Genomic DNA, 21,242 nt, shown 5'->3' with positions numbered 1-21,242 from the left:
TTTTGTTTTTTGCTTTAAGAAGTACCCAAACACTTCAGTTGAGTCCGTACCTTTACTTTATTGTTACTGTGGGTAACAAATTTTTATTACAGTGGGTAGTGCTTCACAATGAGTAGTCAAAAATCATAACCAGTGTCATGAGTTACACATAATAACACATATACATACATAATAATACAATCTGTTCTAAAACATCTGTCAGTGTTTTTTCTCTAAATCCTCACCTACATTCACACATTCACTTCATACATATTTAGCAATAGACTTTTCATTTCATGAATGAAATAAAAACTCCTATGTTTCCTGCACAGGTACATGCACAGCAGAGTTCTAGCTGCCTCTAAAGACCCAAACTTAGACACTGTATATTTTATAGGATGGTTATTCCCAACATGTGTGGGATGGAAAACAGTAGGTCTCAAGTGAATTATTCCATGGCTAAATGGGTTGGGAAATGCTGGGTCAAAATTAAATTTTTTCTACTCAAAATTTCTAGAAACTTGAATATGCTTAATGTGAAATGGGGATATCGAATGCCCACATTTTCAAACTTACTTGACCATAAAATATAACTTATCAAATGTTCCACTCAAAAGAGTTTAGAAATATAACACTGCTCTGTAATGTTCAGGGAAAATAAAAAGTAACACAATTATATTAGTAATTCAGGGACAAGAGGAACTGAGATATTAAGAAAAGAAAGTTGTGAGCCAAAGAATGAATTTTATATTTTTAAATTGTTCACAAAAAATCAAAAGAATATTTAAATACATGTAAAAATTATATAAAATTCAAATGTCAGTGTCCATAAACACCAGAATACAGCCGTACTCATTCATTTATGCATTCATCTATGGCTGCTCTTGCACCACAACATCATAGTTGAGTAGTTATGATATAAGCCAAATGGTTACCATCTAGCCCTTTACAGAAACTTTCCAACACGTAATCTAAAGTTTTCAGTTACTGTGTTCCTCCAGAGATAAAACTACAACACTGGGAAGAAAAAACAAATTACATTAAATATTTCGAAGAACAAATCTTGTGTGTATATGTGTGTGTATGTGTATATATGTGTGTGTGTGTATATATATATATATATATATATATACACACACATATTAACATATACTTTTGTATATATTAAAAATACACACTTAAATTATTCCAAAAGTATGTAATAGTGTCTCCTTTTACACAAAAAGGCACATCTGACTATGGAAGCACATTACTATTTTTTTATAATCCATACCTAAGGAGAAACTATCTATAAATATTCATTCCACTGGGTGGCAGGTACCAGAATCATAACACAGTGCCTAAGAAAAAGCAAATAGCATTTACAGGAACTGCTTTGCATTTCAAAACCTACTAAATTATGGCAACCACTACAGAGAGATCAGATTTTTGTTATGTTTTACCTTTATCTTTCTTACTAATAGTGACCCACTCCAAGGAAACATAGAAACCACTTCCTTTCATATCCAATTCCTCTCTCTCTATTCGAAGAAGCAGGGTAGCTATCGAATGTTCTTCAGCTTTCAGCAATGAGATACTGTGAATTATGATAAAAGGATTTCCAAGCTCTTCATTAAACATAATCTACAAAAAAGAAAGAAGATGACACTCACAAAAATGTATTACATGAATGTATACAGCACAGAGGAAATACACAGAATTCTGACAATCCAACAAATAACTCGGATACTATCCATATTTACTACAAGGATACAAAAATGAAAAATGCCCTTAAATAAAGCTTACAAGTTTAAATCATATTGCTTGAAGAAAGAACTTCTGGAAAATATCTAATTGTTTAACAGAGAAAACTGATCAGTACTCTTGGCTTAAAAACAAAGAAAACAACAGGGCATCCAAACAGCATCTAAAGGAGAAAGGGAATTAAAAGCAATCTTCTAGAAAAGAACTGTCAAGTGAAAAGAATGTTCTGTACAGGACATGAGCAAGTCAATATGCATTAACTGCATCTCTTCCCGTCTCATCTCTGATTTATTTCTGCTTTCTTCCTCTTAGTTTCTGAATACCATTCATGTGTGTCTGTGAGTGTGTGTGTGTATGCTTTTTTTCCTTTTGTTTTTGGTTTGGTTTGTTTTTCTTTGTTTTCTGGAAATTTACAAAGGTAAGAGTCAAAGGAATTAGAGAACAAATCACAAAAACTTTCTTACTCTTCAAAAACAAAAGTGCCCACTTACATTTAAAAGGTATAATTCCACCAACTCTATTTAAATACTGAAGTTTCTTTTTAAAAAGCAAATCAAAACATTATGCAAAGACACACAAAATCTTATCAAATTCTTTTTATAAGACAAACACATAATCTAAAAGACTATTATATTTTTATTAAATACCAAATAGAAGAGGTTTTAAGACTAATTTCTAAACAAGCTTTTCAAATAAATGAAAAAATAAATAGTTGAATACTAATCTGAGAGACAAAAATTAGCTTTTTTATTCTTTTTAAACCCATTATCTGGAATCCCCTCATATCAGCTCCTACCTGAAAGCCTTATAAAGAAAAATGTGCTTTACCCCAATGTTCACAGCAGCACTGTTTACAACAGCCAAGACATGGAAGCAATCTAAATGTCTATTGACAGATGAATGGATAAAGAAGATGTGGTATACATACAATGGAATACTACTCAGCCATAAAAAAGAATGAAATAATGCCATCTGCAGCAACATGGATGGACCTAGAGAATATCATACTAAGTGAAGTAAGTCAGACAGAGAAAGACAAATACCATATGATATCACTTATATGTGGAATCTAAAATATGATACAAATGAACTTACTTACAAAACAGAAACAGACTCAGACATAGAAAACAAACTTACGGCTACCAAAGGGGAAGAGGGATAAATCAGGAGTTTGGGATTAGCAGATACAAATAATAATAAACTATAAATAAACTATAATGGAAAAGAATATGAAAAAGAATACATATATGTAAAACTGAATCACTTTGCTGTATACCAGAAACTAACAAAACATTGTAAGTTAACTATACTTCAATAAAAAATAAAAGAAAAAGTGTGCTTTAAATGTCATCATTTTCTCTTTGTGTTTGAGCAACTCTGCCAAAATTATTCGAATAGTAGAGCTCTGAAATCCACTCTAAAGTCTTCCATAAGCAGGGGGGAAAAAAAAAACCAACCTCAAATACCCAAAACAGAGATGACAGACACGGTTTTTTAGTTGGTTGACTGGGTTCTGCTTTTGTTTGGGGGACAAGAAGAAATAAACCGTAGGAAGGAAAAATGGAAAGTTCTGCCAAGCACAAGTAGCCAGTTTACTGTTTCCTTTTCTTTCTCTCTCATGTGAGTGAAAGGGACTGGAATGAGACCAGAGGAGTAGATGTCTGGACTCTTAAAAATTCTTAGGCTGAAGTTTCCAGTCTTCTGAACAAACCTAGCAAATCAACTGTGATATTGTTGATATATAGCACCCCCATCACATTAGAGGCCACACATTTGGAAACAGGCAGTCTTCCTTGCCTTCTTTTATTTCTCTTTCTACATTTGAGTCATCACCACCACGCTTGCTGGGCCCCCTTAGGCCCTACCATGCCCCCATCATGCTCACCTTTAGCCTCCTCTCTTACACCAATTCCCCCAAAGTCTCGAAACTCTACTGAGTTATTTCTCTCAAAGTGACCAATATCCCACAGTATTCCTCCCACCTCAGTAATGCCCAAGTCCCATCCCTTTCCCACTCCCCCCACCTCCCCAGAGAGTGCTGATTTCATTATGAGAGTACAAATACTGAAGAGGATGTGGAGTAAATTTAAATTTTTAATTCATTTAAAAAATATTATTGAAGGCCTAATATGTACCAAGGAGATATACACAGCAGAAACCAAATGAAATATAAACACATATGAATTTCCTTCTGGTGGAATATGTGGTGTTATTTTTAATCTGAAGGTGAACAAGGTCAGTGTGCTTCTTACTACTGAAAACCAACAGAATCCACACGGCTTGATAACAGATAAATTCTCATTCATATCTCTCCTGCCCATCATTTTCCAAATTCCTTCCAACTATTTCAGGTAGCTGTGCTATATACCACATCGCCTCAGCAAAAAAAAAAAAAAAAATTTATTACTGGAGGCCAGAAGAGAAAATGTCACAACGTTCAATAACTATTTGAAACTGTGACTACAAGGTCCCCCTATAAACAGGCTATTGTTGTTCTGATAATTTACTGTGTTTTTTGTTTAGTTTTTTGAACATACTACAATTTGGTAGTACAGCATTTGGTATAACTTAGTAAGAAAGGTAAACCACTAAGGCCTTCTTGGTTTTTCTCAAATAATTAAAGCCTGGTCTTTGTAGGCATCTGTTGGTCTGATAAAAATATTTTATAAGTTGTAAAATATTAAATTCATATCGCTTTAGCTACCCAGAACAAAAGGCCACCTGCTGAGATTTAGACAGTAGCAATATCACATTATACTTATTAGCACAACTCAGTGTCATATTTTTCTACCTTCAAAAACTGTGGCTCTAGAAAAAATAATTCCATATTTATTACTATTAAAATCCTAACACCTGCCCCTCAGATTTAAGTCTGTTACATTGTTTTTAAAAAACTGAAGTAAAAATGATATCTTGGAGACTGGTACATAACTATAGTTATTTATGCTACAGTATATTTTTCTAAGTTGGGAATACTCTGGTAAAGTTACTATTTGACCAGTTTAAACATACCAGACAGCAGAGTGGTGCAGCAGTGTGCTGGGCCCTTAAACATACTAGCAAATAAAACAAGAGTAGAGGAGAAAAGACATGACAATGCAATTTTCTGGCCAACTCTTCAAGAAGAAGAAGGTGGCAACAACATTGCTTAGTGTACTTACTGCTTTACACTTATAAATCAATCACTCAATAGGTATTTGCTGAAAAACAAATGCAATTCTTGACAACTGCAAGCACCCCAGATCAAAACAGGAATAGCTAATATATCAGTTTCATAAAAGGTATACATTTTATAATTTAACTTAAAAAGATATCCGAAACATTATATATTATAAAAATCAAGAGGTCACATGTAAACTATCCCTAAAAAAGTGTTATTTCAAAATCATTAAGATCTAATTTGCATATACTTTCCAGACTTTGCTAAGTCTAAAGAAAACAAAAAAACAACTCACCTCCCATTTTTCAGAAGCACTATTTCCACGTTCACCCGTTCCAATGAGATACAATCTTCCAGTTCCATCTGACAAGGTAACCCAAGTAGAAGATGTGAAATGGATGGATGCGCAAAGGCGATCGTCATATGCTATCAAATCTGTAGGAAGTCGAAACACCTCTCGTGGTTTTCCTAAGGCAGTGTCCTAAAAAGAAGCCAAACATTATAAATGAATCCCTCCCTCTCCGTGACCCATACACACACAGAATAAATATCTTCAGTGCACTGGTTACGCTCCTCTTCAAGAGTACGTGCCTAATTCCTCTGCCTTTCAGTGTGAGCTGTTCCACTGACTCACTTCTAAGAAATAAAAGTGACGGTATGTGACTTCTCGGACTCGGTCATAAAAGACTTTACATCTTCTATCTTGCTTTCTCTTGGAGTGCACATGGCAGACACACATGAGGAGGAAGTGAGGGCTCCTGACAAAACCCAGCACCCTGTGAGTGAATCATTTTGGGAGTGTACACTTTAGCCCTAGTAAAGCCTTCAGATCACTGCAGTCTCGGCTGACACCTTGGCTACATTCTCTTGAGAAACCCTGGAACAGAACCACCCAGCTAAGCCACTCTGATTCCTCACTGAAACTGTGAGATGACAAACATTTGTTTCAAGTCACTAAGCTCTGAAGTAAGTTGTTACATAGCAATATGGCAGATAACTAATACAATGCAGTAATCTAGTCTTCATTCTTCTGAAGTTTAAAATTAATGATCAGTATTTTTAACTAATTGGAAATACTGCATCATATTCTAAACGCCTACATGGACATTCCTGTGGTATGAAAATGCTGTATTATGCTAATAACAACTTGGGTTTTTGTTGACACATTTTTATTGTATATATGTCCTTACAATATACAGTTATAAGATATGGATTACACATCATTAAAATGTTTTACAAGAAAACATATAAAAAGGGCTACAACTGAGAAAATAAACTTCCTCTCATACACCAAACTGTATTCAATTCAATTAATTTTTTTAAAATTTATTCATTTGGTTTATTTTATTTTCGGCTGCGTTGGGTCTTCGTTGCTGCGCGCAGGCTTTCTCTAGCTGCGGTGAGCGGGAGCCACTTTTTGTTGCGGTGGCTTCTCTTGTTGTGGAGCACGGGCTCTAGGTGCACAGGCTTCAGTAGTTGTGGCTCTCGGGTTCTAGAGCGCAGGCTCAATAGTTGTGGTGCACGAGCTTAGTTGCTCTGCAGCATGTGGGATCTTCCCGCACCAGGGCTCGAACCCGTGTCCCCTGCATTGGCAGGCATATTCTTAACCACTGCACCACCAGGGAAGCCCTCAACTTTTTATTGTTGTTTTAGTTTTTAGTTAGCAGGTTTTCCTGCAGTACAAAAATAATCCTTGACTCATGTATATCATTCCCTGCTCCTAGAACTGTTTAGATCAATATATGTACATATTAAAAAAATTTAAGTAAACTGTGTCCTGATTAGCCTCAAGTTTTTTAGTGACCCACTGTTTCTTTCTAAAGCATGCAATTTTCTTTAAAACAGCAACTTTCCTTCTTTTTGTACTCATATTTTACTGATTTACATAATATTGCATTAAATAATGAAAATGCAACAACAAACACAGCTGGCATAAAGTTTTTAGAATGACAAAATCTGGGTATTAGTGATATAAAGCTCAACTAACAGAAACAGAATTGTAACAGCATAGTACTGAGTAGCCTACTGGCAATAAACATTAAGCTTACCGTGGTCTTCAGTCAGTACGTTATTCAAAGAGAATAGAGAATATCAGTTAATCCAGTTAGTTAAGTGAAGGCAAGTAAGAGAAATTTTACTGCAGGCTGATGTCTACGTAGGCATTTAGAACATGATGCGGTATTTCCAATTATTGTGAAGGAAATGGACTAGTCAACAAATGATAGTGGAACACTAGGGATCTTTAGGAAAAAAATTACACAAAAATATTCCTTACTCCAGATAGATTAATAAAATAAATGTCTTAAGAGAAAAGTAAAATAACTGTGTTAGAAGATTAATAATGTTTTAATAATCTCAAGGTGGAGAAAGCCTTCCTATGTAAATAAAAGACATGTAGGAGGTAGGGAGAGAAATACTTGCCACAAATATAAAGCAGTACTAATATCTATAACATACAAAGTACCCTTAAAACTCAACAAGAAAGACAAGGTTATTAAAAATATTTTAATGGGAAAAGAATACGAACAGGAAAACTATGGTTTAAAAAAAACGAGCAAAATGCTCAAACTCACTAGTAAAAAAAATATATGATTAAAATAATAAGATATCTCTATTAGCCAGAAAAAAAAAAAATTTCAGACTGTTAATGTCTATTCTTGGCTAAGATGCCCTGTTGGTGGGAATAGAAATAAGTATAGGCTTTCAGCAATGATTATAAATCAAATTTTATGATGCATTATATACCATTTAATGTAATTCCACTTCTAGGAATTTATAAGAATACTTGCACATGTACACTAAGATCCATATAACGAGAATGTTTATTTTAACAATGAAAATGAAAAACTGTGTCAATAAAAACTAAGATGCAACCTAGCTGTTTATCAACAGTAAGTAAGAAAATAGCCGCCCTTGACATCCCAGTGCTAGCCTGGTAGTATCAGCTAGGCCTTGGTTTTGCTATGAGCTGGTGACACTAACAGCTATGTTCTCCTGATGAACATAAACAATTCCACAGAACATCATCATCAGACAAGGCCACTGTGTGACCTCTGTCACCGTAACAGAACAAGACAAAAACAGCATCACCCTGTAATGGCATCTGAACACAGATAAAACAGGAACATTGTCAAAGCTACAAACAGGACCCTAATCCATGTCAATATTACTAACCACAGCTTGAGCCTTGGCCCAGTCTTCTTCCCTCCTTCTGGATAAGACTTATTAAGATATCCATCATGGAATTATCCAGTTTCCTAACAGTATCCAATCCAGAGCAAAGCCCCAGTTTCTTAAATCCTCCCCCAAAATCATCTAATATAAGCTCAATCCTACAATAAGTCCTTTCTAACATCTTCTGAGATACCCTATGGTTCCGCGTGGTATGCATTCTCTGCTGCAAAAAGTAATGAATCCAATGTGTTCAACTATAGATGTGTACCTGGCATCCTTGTCTGGAAAGCACTGGCAGAGGAATGGTTAACTGTGGAATAATCATCCTTTGGAATACCAAATAACTGTTAAATATACTGAAGTAGATTTACAATACATCAAAAAGATCACCAAGATAATAACTGGGAAAAAAGATGTAGAATATGTATAAATCCATGTATGTTGAAACAAACATTGTGATATGACAGCACAGAGTAAGCTGTAGACAGACACGTGCTATTCTGTTAATAGTGTATACTATTAGGAAAATGAGATCAAAGTGCAACTGGTGGTAAGGGAGATTGGGGGTAAAGAACTTTCCATTACTGCTTCAAAAACATTGCTTGACTTTTTTTTTTTTTTTTTCATATTGAGTAATTTACGTGTATTATACATAATTAAAGGATGTGAATAAGATAAAATAAAATGGAACTTCTTCCTCAGAATAGTTGTTTCAAAGTAAAAGTTTCTAGTGGTCTCCTCCACTACATGCTCTTCACTATGTCTAATCTAGGGAAGCATTATTAGGAAGCCACTATAAATTATAAAGGTGGTTTTAAGCCATCTTCTTTTAAATACAAGGTTCCACATAAATGAGATTGCTAGGTATCTAATTATCAGATAAATGAGTGCAATATCTAGTAGAATGATTAAGATATTCAAGTTTATAAATGTGAAGCCAATTAATTAAATTAAAATGCAAAAGAAAACATACAGTATCTCAAAGTTATATGATAGTTTATGTGAAAGAACCTAAATGTTCCTGATTTTTGAAACCTAATTCTCAAAGAGTACATTTTAATTTTAAATGGACTGTACCAATAAAATATTTTCTTGTGTAAATTAGAGTACTAAATTATTTCTGAATAACCTTCAATAACAGTTTTACAGTGTCCTAATAATAAAGCTTTATGTAATTAGCATCTATAATGTCCTGGTCCCACCCAATCATTTTCTTCCTCCAGTCAAAAAAAAAATTAACGTAACTATGTTCAAAGCTGTTGAAAATCATTCTAACATTTCACAGGTGAATTGCAAAAAAAATTAAAATTTCACTGATAAATGGAGCACTTATTGAATGACTACAATGTACAGTATTGTATTAAATAAGTGCTTTGACTTTTTGCCATCTCATTTAATTATTTCCAAACCCTATGAAGTTGAAATTATTATCCCACTTTAAGAAGATAAAGAACTCTGTTCAAAAAGATTAAATAATTTGCCTGGAATTCCACTGCTAGAAAATGGCAGGACCAATATTCAAATCTTGGTTGACCACACTCCAAAAGTTGGTCTTTCCTGTATTCCACACTTTCTTGAGAAGAAAACACTTCTCAAGTTCTTCTAAACAAATGATACCCCAGAACTCAATGCAACTTACAGAATAACTCCCCACCCCGCCAAAAAAAAAAAAACCCTAATATGAACGAAACTACCATATTCAGTTTTTCTTTCAGGCTAATATATTACGCACTATTTTAATTAGATTCCTGAATCAACAAAACATAATACAAAAATCTCAATGTCCACATATTGTATATAAATGACACTCAACAGTAAATAAGTAATGTTTTCATAAACTGTACATATTTATGAAAACATCTCAAAACCATTTGGGGATCTCTTAGTTACAGCTACAAGGAGACAAGCTCTGAACTAACAAAGCATTTTTCTAATACGTGTACATTTACAGAAAACACTACTCAAGTTTAAAAAACTGGTCAAGCTAAATTAAATAAGGATGCCATTTACTAGTATTATTAGGCATTGACATTTAAAAATTTGCCCTTTTAAAAGGGAGTGATCTTTTTCTGGAGAAAGGCTCTTATCATTAATAACTATTAACTTTATTCGGAAGAAAAAAAAGTCTTCCTTTTTCCTTCTTCTGCCCCCACCCTTTTTTTTTTTTTTTTTTTTGCTAAAGCTTTAAGGAAAGGTGTTTTAAATTAATTGCAATTTGACTGAGTAACGTCTTTATGTACCACAAAGCTTTCAATAATGCATTAAGCACACACAGTTCCAAGAACTTACTCCACTCGTTTTTCTTTAACCAGGTAAATTACTGGCTCCCTATTAATAAATTCAGCTGTAGAAAATAAGCTAGATTCAGGTCTAGATAAGAACATACTGGCATACAACTGAGCTGGACTAACAAGCAACCTCACAAATGCATGCTTCAAATGGAATCCAGTAACTCTCCTCTCGATCTTTACACGCAATTTAAAGAGGCACCACAAGATGACGCTCTTCTTTAGTAGCAAAAACAGTTTTTCAGATAAACGGAAAAATAAATTAGGACAGAATTAATCCCCTAAATATTAAGAAACAGAACACATTACTTTAAAATAAGCCCTAATATCATAATAAAATGACAAAATAATAAAGAACCAAATTTTAAAACACAATTTTTTTTTCTTTCCTAAGGAGTTTTCTACTTCCTAACTGTACTTCCTCCCAACTGACATTTCTCTAAAATTAACAATTGTAAACCACAAGTTAGACTGACTTAGAAGTATAATGCCTCTATAAACCTGTGTGTTGAACTGCTGCCACCTGCTGGCTCCTGATAAAATCTAACGGTCAAGCAACTTGCGGATTTCCTTTCTTGGGCCCTATAGCCTTCATCTTGACCACAGTAGTGTTTGGTCCAGATTAGCATGGATGGTCATTTTTGTAAATCAGCCACAAGAAAAGAACCTCTCTGGGATTTGTGCACGTGTGCCTTTGACTCAAAAAAAAAAAAAAAATCAGACAATAAAATGTATATTAGAACTGTTTTCTGCTTTAAAAAAAGTCAATGAGTATCTAGCAGCCAATACTCTCCACCTGCCCCCAACACAGTTCAAAGAGCAAGTCAATTTCCTTTGTTGCTGATCAGAAAAATAATAACAGATTATTCCAATCTGAAACTATTCCAGTTCCAGAAAGCTCTCCAATTCAAGGAAGCCAGCAAAACTTTAATCAAAATCTGACAGATACCAACAAAATCAAAATCAAAAACCAATATAACTTGTGAAAACAAATACAAATATTACAAACGACAGCAAATAGAAACCAATAATGTATCAAAAGAATAACCCACTCTAACCAAAAATAATTTATTCCAGGAACTTAAGGAATTATAAAATTAAGGAATGTTATTTTATTTTTTATTTTATTTTATTTTTTTTTAATGCATTTTAGTGACATAGGAATTATAGCAGAAATCTTTTTTTTTTTTAAAGAATGGGGGATTCTTTTTGATTGTTTGTTTGTTTTGTTTTTTTTTTTTAATGGCTGTGTTGGGTCTTTGTTTCTGTGCGAGGGCTTTCTCTAGTTGCAGCAAGTGGGGGCCACTCTTCATCGCAGTGCGTGGGCCTCTCACTATCGCGGCCTCTCTCTTTGCGGAGCACAGGCTCCAGATGCGCAGGCTCAGTAATTGTGGCTCACAGGCTTAGTTGCTCCGTGGCATGTGGGATCTTCCCAGACCAGGGCTCGAACCCATGTCCCCTGCATTGGCAGGCAGACTCTCAACCACTGCACCACCAGGGAAGCCCCAAGGAATTTTAAAACTACAACATATCAATTTAATTCACTACACTGATAAATTAATAAAAGGCACACAATCATTAACAATAGGTGGGTTCTGAAAAGGCATGCAATAAAATTCAGCAGGCATAAAAAAAACATTAAATAGAAACAGAAACTCAAAGAAGCAACTTTAGAACAATAAAAGCTATTTATCTAAAACTGACAATAAGTATTCTATCAAGTAAATTTAAAAGCCATTACAATTAAAATCAAAAGCTAAACAGGGATACTTGCAGTCCACATTATTATTCAACATTGTCTCAGAGGTTCTATCTACATCAATAAGACAAAAATGAAATGACACAGGAATGTTATTTCTACTCTCATAAATACTGGAAAAGGAGAGATAAAACCATTTCCTTTTGCTAAGGATGGAACTGTCTATGTACATTGAAAACCTAAATGGGAGTATATAAAAATTACTGAATTGTCAAATAAGGTGACTGCTTATATAACAAATAGTCTTTATCAATAAGCATCTAGGAAAGAAAACAGAAAAAACTATATTCTATTAATGAGAGGCAGAAACCATAAAATATTCAAGAATAAACTTAATAAGCATAAGATTAAGGGAAAACTATAAAAATCTTACTTAAGGACATAAAAGAAGATCTAAATAAATGAAAGGATATACCATGTTCTTGCGTAAAAAAAAAAAAAGCCAATTCTCCCCAACAAAAAAAAAACTACCCACTCTAGCCCAAAACTGGAGATTTCTCTAATAAAAGTTTTAACTAGACTGACTCTGGCCATCAGGCCTAGCTAAGTACAGGGGTAAAGAACACCACTGAAAGAAAACAGAGGAATCAGCAAATCCCCACATATTAAAAGATAAGACTACAAACTCTTTTCTTTCCTTTGGATCCCAGAAAGCCACAATCAGGGCTTAATACTTCTCAGACAAGAAACCAGAGGACTCCTCTCTGAGGTCACCTGCCAGCCCAGGAGATATAACTTACAAAAACTAACATTCAGGTCAGGGGATTCTCACTCAAACATACAGTTGTCACTTAACAGTTGGGGAAAAAAACAAAAAAGGTATATATAGGTATACAGTAGGTCTTTTCGATAGAGGATCTAATAAACTATTTTTAGAGTGTGTATTATGTCCTTTCGACTAAATAATTCAAGGACTTTGTAATCCAATTGCTAAAAAGAGAATACATATGAAGTGCTAAAAGAATTCATGGATGAGAATGACAACTGAGAACTAGGAAAGAATGCACCTTGTAGAAACGTTCCCAGAAGTCATGCATTCTAAATTATGGTTTCCTTATTGCTTTCTAAGAGGAAAAAAAAAAAAAACTTTTGAATTTTACCAGGAAACTAAACAAATTTAAATGTACACTATATTTAGGAAGGTGTACCTTGCTTTGAACATCTACAAACATACAAAAGAGGTTGTTATTTCAATGTCAAGTTCAAATTGGGGAAGAGAGGGAAGGAAGCTCTTCATATTCTACTGTAAATTAACAAACTGGAAGAGACTTTACTTTGTATACTGCAGCATTCCCACTGCCTACAATAATGCATAACATAGAGCAGGTATTCAACAAACATTTTGAATGTCGAATGAATAGTATTAAATTAGACTACGTGACTGAGTTAGGCTCCATAAGTCAATATTCTTAAAGAATATCCAGATTTTAGATTTGTCTTTCTAAACAAAACATAACAGAATCTTAAAAAAAAAGTAAAAGCCCTTAAATTTAAAAGACACAATAAAATGCTAACTATGCATATGCAGAGTATGGATGTGTATGATCATGTATGGGCAATATAGCACACACGTATGTCTATAGGGCATCTGGCTGTGTGCATACACTATCCAGTATATAGTGTATATAGAGTGTATGTGTATATAGTGTCTCTAATGAGTCAACAGACAGGAAAAGAGAGACTAAACCAAATAAGGAACTATAACAAATTATTCTAAGGTGTCCACAGAAGCTAGACAATAGGACAGGAAAAGGAATCAGAGACATATTAGTCTTTGCTCTGATTCATGTCAAGTAATCTATCAAATAAAATTATTTTGCGATAGCCTCACCCACCAGAGGGCAGACAGCAGAAGCAAGAAGAACTATAATCCTGCAGCCTGTGGAACAAAAACCACATTCACAGAAAGATGGACAAGATGAAAAGGCAGAGGGCTACGTACCAGATGAAGGAACAAGATAAAACCCCAGAAAAACAACTAAATGCAGTGGCGATAGGCAACCTTCAAGAAAAAGAATTCAGAATAATGATGGTGAAGATGATCCAGGACCTCGGAAAAGGAATGGAGGCAAAGATCGAGAACATGCAAGAAATGTTTAACAAAGACCTAGAAGAATTAAAGAACAAACAAACAGAGATGAACAATACAATAACTGAAATGAAAACTACACTAGAAGGAATCAATAGCAGAGTAACTGAGGCAGAAGAACGGATAAGTGACCCGGAAGACAGAAGGGTGGAATTCACTGCTGCGGAACAGAACAAAGAAAAAAGAATGAAAAGAAATGAGGACAGCCTAAGAGACCTCTGGGACAACATTAAACGCAACAACATTCACATTATAGGGGACCCAGAAGGAGAAGAAAGAGAGAAAGGACCCGAGAAAATATATGAAGAGATTATAGTCGAAAACTTCCCTAACATGGGAAAAGAAATAGCCACCCAAGTCCAGGAAGCGCAGAGAGTCCCATACAGGATAAACCCAAGGAGAAACACGCCGAGACACATAGTAATCAAAGTGGCAAAAATTAAAGACAAAGAAAAATTATTGAAAGCAGCAAGGGAAAAACGACAAATAACATACAAGGGAACTCCCATAAGGTTAACAGCTGATTTCTCAGCAGAGACTCTACAAGCCAGAAGGGAGTGGCATGATATACTTAAAGTGATGAAAGGGAAGAACCTACAACCAAGATTACTCTAGCCAGCAAGGATCTCATGCAGATTCAATGGAGATATCAAAAGCTTTACAGACAAGCAAAAGCTAAGAGAATTCAGCACCACCAAACCAGCTCTACAACAAATGCTAAAGGAACTTCTCTAAGTGGGAAACACAAGAGAAGAAAAGGACCTACAAAAACAAACCCAAAACGATTAAGAAAATGGTCAGAGGAACATACATATCGATAATTAACTTAAATGTGAATGGATTAAATGCTCCAACCAAAAGACACAGGCTTGCTGAATGGAAAAAAAAAAAAGACCCATATATATGCTGTCTACAAGAGACCCACTTCAGACCTAGGGACACATACAGACTGAAAGGGAGGGGATGGAAAAAGATATTCCATGCAAATGGAAATCAAAAGAAAGCTGGAGTAGCTATACTCATATCAGATAAAATAGACTTTAAAATAAAGAATGTTACAAGAGACAAGGAAGGACACTACATAATGATCAAGGGATCAATCCAAGAAGAAGATATAACAATTATAAATATATATGCACCCAACATAGGAGCACCTCAATACATAAGGCAACTGTTAACAGCTATAAAAGAGGAAATCAACAGTAACACAAGAATAGTGGGGGACTTTAACACCTCACTTACACCAATGGACAGATCATCCAAAATGAAAATGAATAAGGAAACAGAAGCTTTAAATGACACAACAGACCAGTTACATTTAATTGATATATATAGGACATTCCATCCAAAAACAGCAGATTACATGTTCTTCTCAGGTGCACACGGAACATTCTCCAGGATAGATCACATCTTGGGTCACAAATCAAGCCTCAGTAAATTTAAGAAAATTGAAATCATATCAAGCATCTTTTCTGACCACAACGCTATGAGATTAGAAATGAATTACAGGGAAAAAAAGGTAAAAAACACATAGACATGGAGGCTAAACAATACGTTACTAAATAACAAAGAGATGACTGAAGAAATCAAAGAGGAAATCAAAAAATACCTAGAGACAAATGACAATGAAAACACGATGATCCAAAACCTATGGGATGCAGCAAAAGCAGTTCTAAGAGGGAAGTTTATAGCTATACAAGCCTACCTCAAGAAACAAGAAAAATCTCAAATAAACAATCTAACCTTACACCTAAAGGAACTAGAGAAAGAAGAACAAACAAAACCCAAAGTTAGCAGAAGGAAAGAAATCATAAAGATCAGAGCAGAAATAAATGAAATAGAAACAAAGAACACAATAGCAAAGATCAATAAAACTAAAAGCTGGTTCTTTGAGAAGATAAACAAAATTGATAAATCATTAGCCAGACTCATCAAGAAAAAGAGGGAGAGGACTCAAATCAATAAGATTAGAAATGAAAAAGGAGAAGTTACAACAGACACCGCAAAAATACAAAGCATCCTAAGAGACTACTACAAGCAACTCTATGCCAATAAAATGGACAACCTGGAAGAAATGGACAGATTCTTAGAAAGATATAACCTTCCAAGACTGAACCAGGAAGAAACAGAAAATATGAACAGACCAATCACAAGTAATGAAGTTGAAACTGTGATTAAAAATCTTCCAACAAACAAAAGTCCAGGAGCAGATGGCTTCATAGGTGAATTCTATCAGACATCCAGAGAAGAGCTAACACCCATCCTTCTAAAACTCTTCCCAAAAATTGCAGAGGAAGGAACACTCCCAAACTCATTCTATGAGGCCACCATCACCCTGATACCAAAACCAGAAAAAGATACTACAAAAAAAGAAACTTACAGACCAATATCACTGATGAATATAGATGCAAAAATCCTCAACAAAATACTAGCAAACAGAATGCAACAACACATTAAAAGGATCATACACCATAATCAAGTGGGATTTATCCCAGGGATGCAAGGATTCTTCAATATACACAAATCAATCAATGTGATACACCATATTAACAAACTGAAGAAGAAAAATCATATGATCATCTCAATAGATGCAGAAAAAGCTTTTGACAAAATTCAATACCCATTTATGATAAAAACTCTCCAGAAAGTGGGCATAGAGGGAACCTACCTCAACATAATAAAGGCCATATACGACAAACCCACAGCAAACATCATTCTCAATGGTGAAAAACTGAAAGCATTTCCTCTAAGATCAGGAACAAGACAAGGATGTCCACTCTCACCACTATTATTCAACATAGTTTTGGAAGGCCTAGCCATGGCAATCAGAGAAGAAAAAGAAATAAAAGGAATAAAATTGGAAAAGAAGAAGTAAAACTGTCACTGTTTGCAGATGACATGATACTACATATAGAGAATCCTAAAGATGCCACCAAAAAACTACTAGAGCTAATCAATGAATTTGGTAAAGTTGCAGGATACAAAATGAATGCACAGAAATCTCTTGCATTCCTATACACTAATGATGAAAAATCTGAAAGAGAAATTAAGGAAACACTCCTATTTACCATTGCAACAAAAAGAATAAAATGCCTGGGAATAAACCTACCTAGGGAGACAAAAGACCTCTATGCAGAAAATTAAAAGACACTGATGAAAGAAATTAAAGATGATACCAACAGAAGGAGAGATATACCATGTTCTTGAACTGGAAGAATCAATACTGTGAAAATGACTATATTATCCAAAGCAATCTACAGATTCAATGCAATCCCTATCAAATTACCAATGGCATTTTTTACGGAACTAGAACAAAAAATCTTAAAATTTGTACGGAGACACAAAAAACCCTTAATAGCCAAAGCAGTCTTGAAGGAAAAAAACGGAGCTGGAGGAATCAGACTCCCTGACTTCAGACTATACTACAAAGCTACAGTAATCAAGACAATATGGTACTGGCACAAAAACAGAAACATAGATCAATGGAACAAGATAGAAAGCCCAGAGATTAACCCACGCACCTATGGTCAACTAATCTATGACAAAGGAGGCAAGGATATACAAGGGAGAAAAGACAGTCTCTTCAGTAAGTGGTGCTGGGGGGCTTCCCTGGTGGCGCAGTGGTTGAGAATCTGCCTGCTAATGCAGGGGACATGGGTTCGAGCCCTGGTCTGGGAAGATCCCACATGCCGCGGAGCAACTAGGCCCGTGAGCCATAACTACTGAGCCTGCGCGTCTGGAGCCTGTGCTCTGCAACAAGAGAGGCCGCGATAGTGAGAGGCCCGTGCATCGCGATGAAGAGTGGCCCCCACTTGCCAGAACTAGAGAAAGCCCTTGCACAGAAACGAAGACCCAACACAGACAAAAATAAATAAATAAATAAATTAATTAATTAAAAAAAAAAAAGAAGAACCTCTGCTTTGCTGCAGCTGTGAGGAAGAGGGAATATTTTAAAAAAATAAAATAAAATAAGTGGTGCTGGGAAAACTGGACAGTTACATGTAAAAGAATGAAATTAGGACACTCCCTAACACCGTACACAAAAATAAACTCAAAATCGATCAGAGACCTAAATGTAAGACCAGACACTATAAAACTCTTAGAGGAAAACATAGGAAGAACACTCTGACATAAATCACAGCAAGATCTTTTTTGATCCACCTCTTAGAGTAATGGAAATAAAGACAAAAATGAACAAATGGGACCTAATGAAACTTAAAAGCTTTTACACAGCAAAGGAAACCATAAACAAGATGAAAATACAACCCTCAGAATGGGAGAAAATATTTGCAAACGAATCAACGGACAAAGGATTAATCTACAAAATATATAAACAGCTCATGCAGCTCAATATTAAAGAAACAAACAACCCAATCCAAAAATGGGCAGAAGACCTAAATAGACATTTCTCCAAAGAAGACATACAGATGGCCAAGAAGGACATGAAAAGCTGCTCAACATCACTAATTATTAGAGAAATGCAAATCAAAACTACAATGAGGTATCACCTCACACCAGTTAGAATGGGCATCATCAGAAAATCTACAAACAACAAATGCTGGAGAGGGTGTGGAGAAAAGGGAACCCTCTTGCACTGTTGGTGGGAATGTAAATTGACACAGCCACTATGGAGAACAATATGGAGGTTCCTTAAAAAACTAAAAATAGAATTACCATATGACCCAGCAATCCCACTACTGAGCATATACCCAGAGAAAACCGTAATTCAAAAAGACACATGCACCCAAATATTCATTGCAGCACTATTTACAATAGCCAGGTCATGGAAGCAACCTAAATGCCCATCAACAGACGAATGGATAAAGAAGTTGTGGTACATATATACAATGGAATATTACTCAGCCATAAAAAGGAACGAAATTGAGTCATTTGTTGAGACGTGGATGGATCTAGAGACTGTCATACAGAGTGAAGTAAGTCAGAAAGAGAAAAACAAATATCATATATTAATGCATTTATGTGGAACCTAGAAAAATGGTACAGATGAGCTGGTTTGCAGGGCAGAAGTTGAGACACAGATGTAGAGAATGGACATATGGACACCAAGGGGGGAAAACTGCGGTGGGGTGGGGATGGTGGTGTGCTGAATTGGGCGATTGGGATTGACGTGTATACACTGATGTGTATAAAATTGATGCCTAATAAGAACCTGCAGTATAAAAAAACAAACACACAAAACAACTAATACTAAACTTTCATTGGGTTATTTGTATGGAAATATGTTAATATAAATGTTTCAGACATTACATGAAATTTCTAAAAATCTTATATTTGTATTTATATGGAAATATGTATGGAAATATGTTAATATAAATGTTTCAGACATTACATGAAATTTCTAAAACTCTTATATGTTCTGGTATAATGTTATAAGTAATAATCCTAGTTATTACTTTAAAATGTATATCTCAGAAATAACTAATTTTCTTGTCAACTGCATTATTATGAACTTTCATCAAATCTTTAACAGTGGTCATTTTTAAGTCTTTTCTCATTTACAGACAGTTCTGGGTGTACTCTGATGCTTTTGCAAATATGTTCCTATAAAAGGCTTTCATCTTCAAGAAATTCATGGAAAAGACTCTGACAAGTACAGGTTTCTGGTAACTGACTGTACTGCTGAACTGAATGAATAAGCATTTTCAGAACTCTAATGAAAAACTGATGAACTCGTAAAAGTGCTAACAAAAGATCAAGATGAAAAAAAAAAATTAATTACATGGGACTGAGTGAACTGATGAGGATGAGTATAATTTTTGTGACTTTCTGTCTGAATTAAAAAAAAAAAAATCCCACAAGGACTCAGAGGCAAAGAATATACAAATCAATTTTCACTGCAAAGTAAAGGAGCTGTTACAGTGGAGGATTACTGGACTGAATGTCAATATTATGACATAGTATGAGTGTGTTTCAGGTTTGGTAATTGCAATCATTGTTGCTTTTGTTGTGGTCATCCATGTACAATGCTTGGTGTCAGTCTATTTATCTCTTGTAAAAATAAAATACAGTGTGTGTGTGTGAAAAAAATATAAAATGATGATTTGTCATAAAAAAAAAAAAAAAAGAAAATCTACAAACAACAAATGCTGGAGAGGGTGTGGAGAAAAGGGAACCCTCTTGCACTGTTGGTGGGAATGTAAATTGATACAGCCACTATGGAGAACAGTATGGAGCTTCCTTAAAAAACTAAAAATAGAAATACCATATGATCCAGCAATCCCACTACCAGGCATATACCCTGAGAAAACCATAATTCAAAAAGACACATGCACCCCAATATTCATTGCAGCACTATTTACAATAGCCAGGTCATGGAAGGAACCTAAATGCCCACCAACAGACGAATGGATAAAGAAGATGTGTTACATATATACAATGTAATATTACTCAGCCATAAAAAGGAACAAAATTGGGTCATTTGTTGAGACGTGGATGGATCTAGAGACTGTCATACAGAGTGAAGCAAGTCAGAAAGAGAAAAACAAATATCGTACAGTAACGCATGTATATGGAACCTAGAAAAATGGTACAGATGAACTGGTTTGCAGGGCAGAAGTTGAGACACAGGTGTAGAGAACAAACGTATGGACACCAAGGGGAGAAAGCCGTGGGGGGGGTGGGGGTGGGGGTGTGATGAATTGGGCGATTGGGACTGACATGTATACACTGATGTGTATAAAACTGATCAGTAATAAGAACCTGCAGTATAAAAAAATAAATAAAATAAAATTCAAAAATAAAAAAAAGAGCTGTAAATAGTCTCCTCAAAAAAATAAATAAATAAAATAAAATAAATTATTTTATTTCCTATGGAAACTTTGCAATAGAAGAAAAATATACTGACCAGTCCACACTGCTTATCTACAGTATTTCAAATGCAGTCATGAACTTTAATTCTAGATTTTCAATCTTTTGATTTAAGTTGGAATTAGTACCCCAAATCATGATATCAATGAGTGAACTGATAAAACCAAGCTTCTGGCTCTAAAATGCGACCTTATCCGCACCCCTCTCCTAGCCATGCATCGT

General features: G+C 34.9%; 1 protein-coding gene across 3 annotated transcripts in view; it reads right to left on the bottom strand.

Moving 5' to 3' along the window:
- The window catches only part of NUDCD1 (NudC domain containing 1), a 93,338-nt gene that overhangs the window by 57,217 nt on the left and 14,879 nt on the right, over positions 1-21,242 (bottom strand). For 2 of the 3 annotated variants that reach the window (XM_082364341.1, XM_082364340.1), the window contains exons 3-4: positions 5,178-5,363; positions 1,422-1,602 (exon numbers count right to left, since the gene is read on the bottom strand). In XM_082364341.1, coding sequence (XP_082220467.1) covers positions 1,422-1,602; positions 5,178-5,363 — 367 coding nt within the window. The remainder of the gene's footprint in view (positions 1-1,421; positions 1,603-5,177; positions 5,364-21,242) is intronic. The other variant, XM_082364342.1, reaches the window with a different exon arrangement.

This window comes from Balaenoptera borealis, assembly GCF_965194805.1.
Source record: "Balaenoptera borealis genome assembly, chromosome: 17".
In the NCBI taxonomy this organism is placed as follows: domain Eukaryota; kingdom Metazoa; phylum Chordata; class Mammalia; order Artiodactyla; family Balaenopteridae; genus Balaenoptera; species Balaenoptera borealis.
This window is presented reverse-complemented; position numbering and strand designations above follow the sequence as displayed.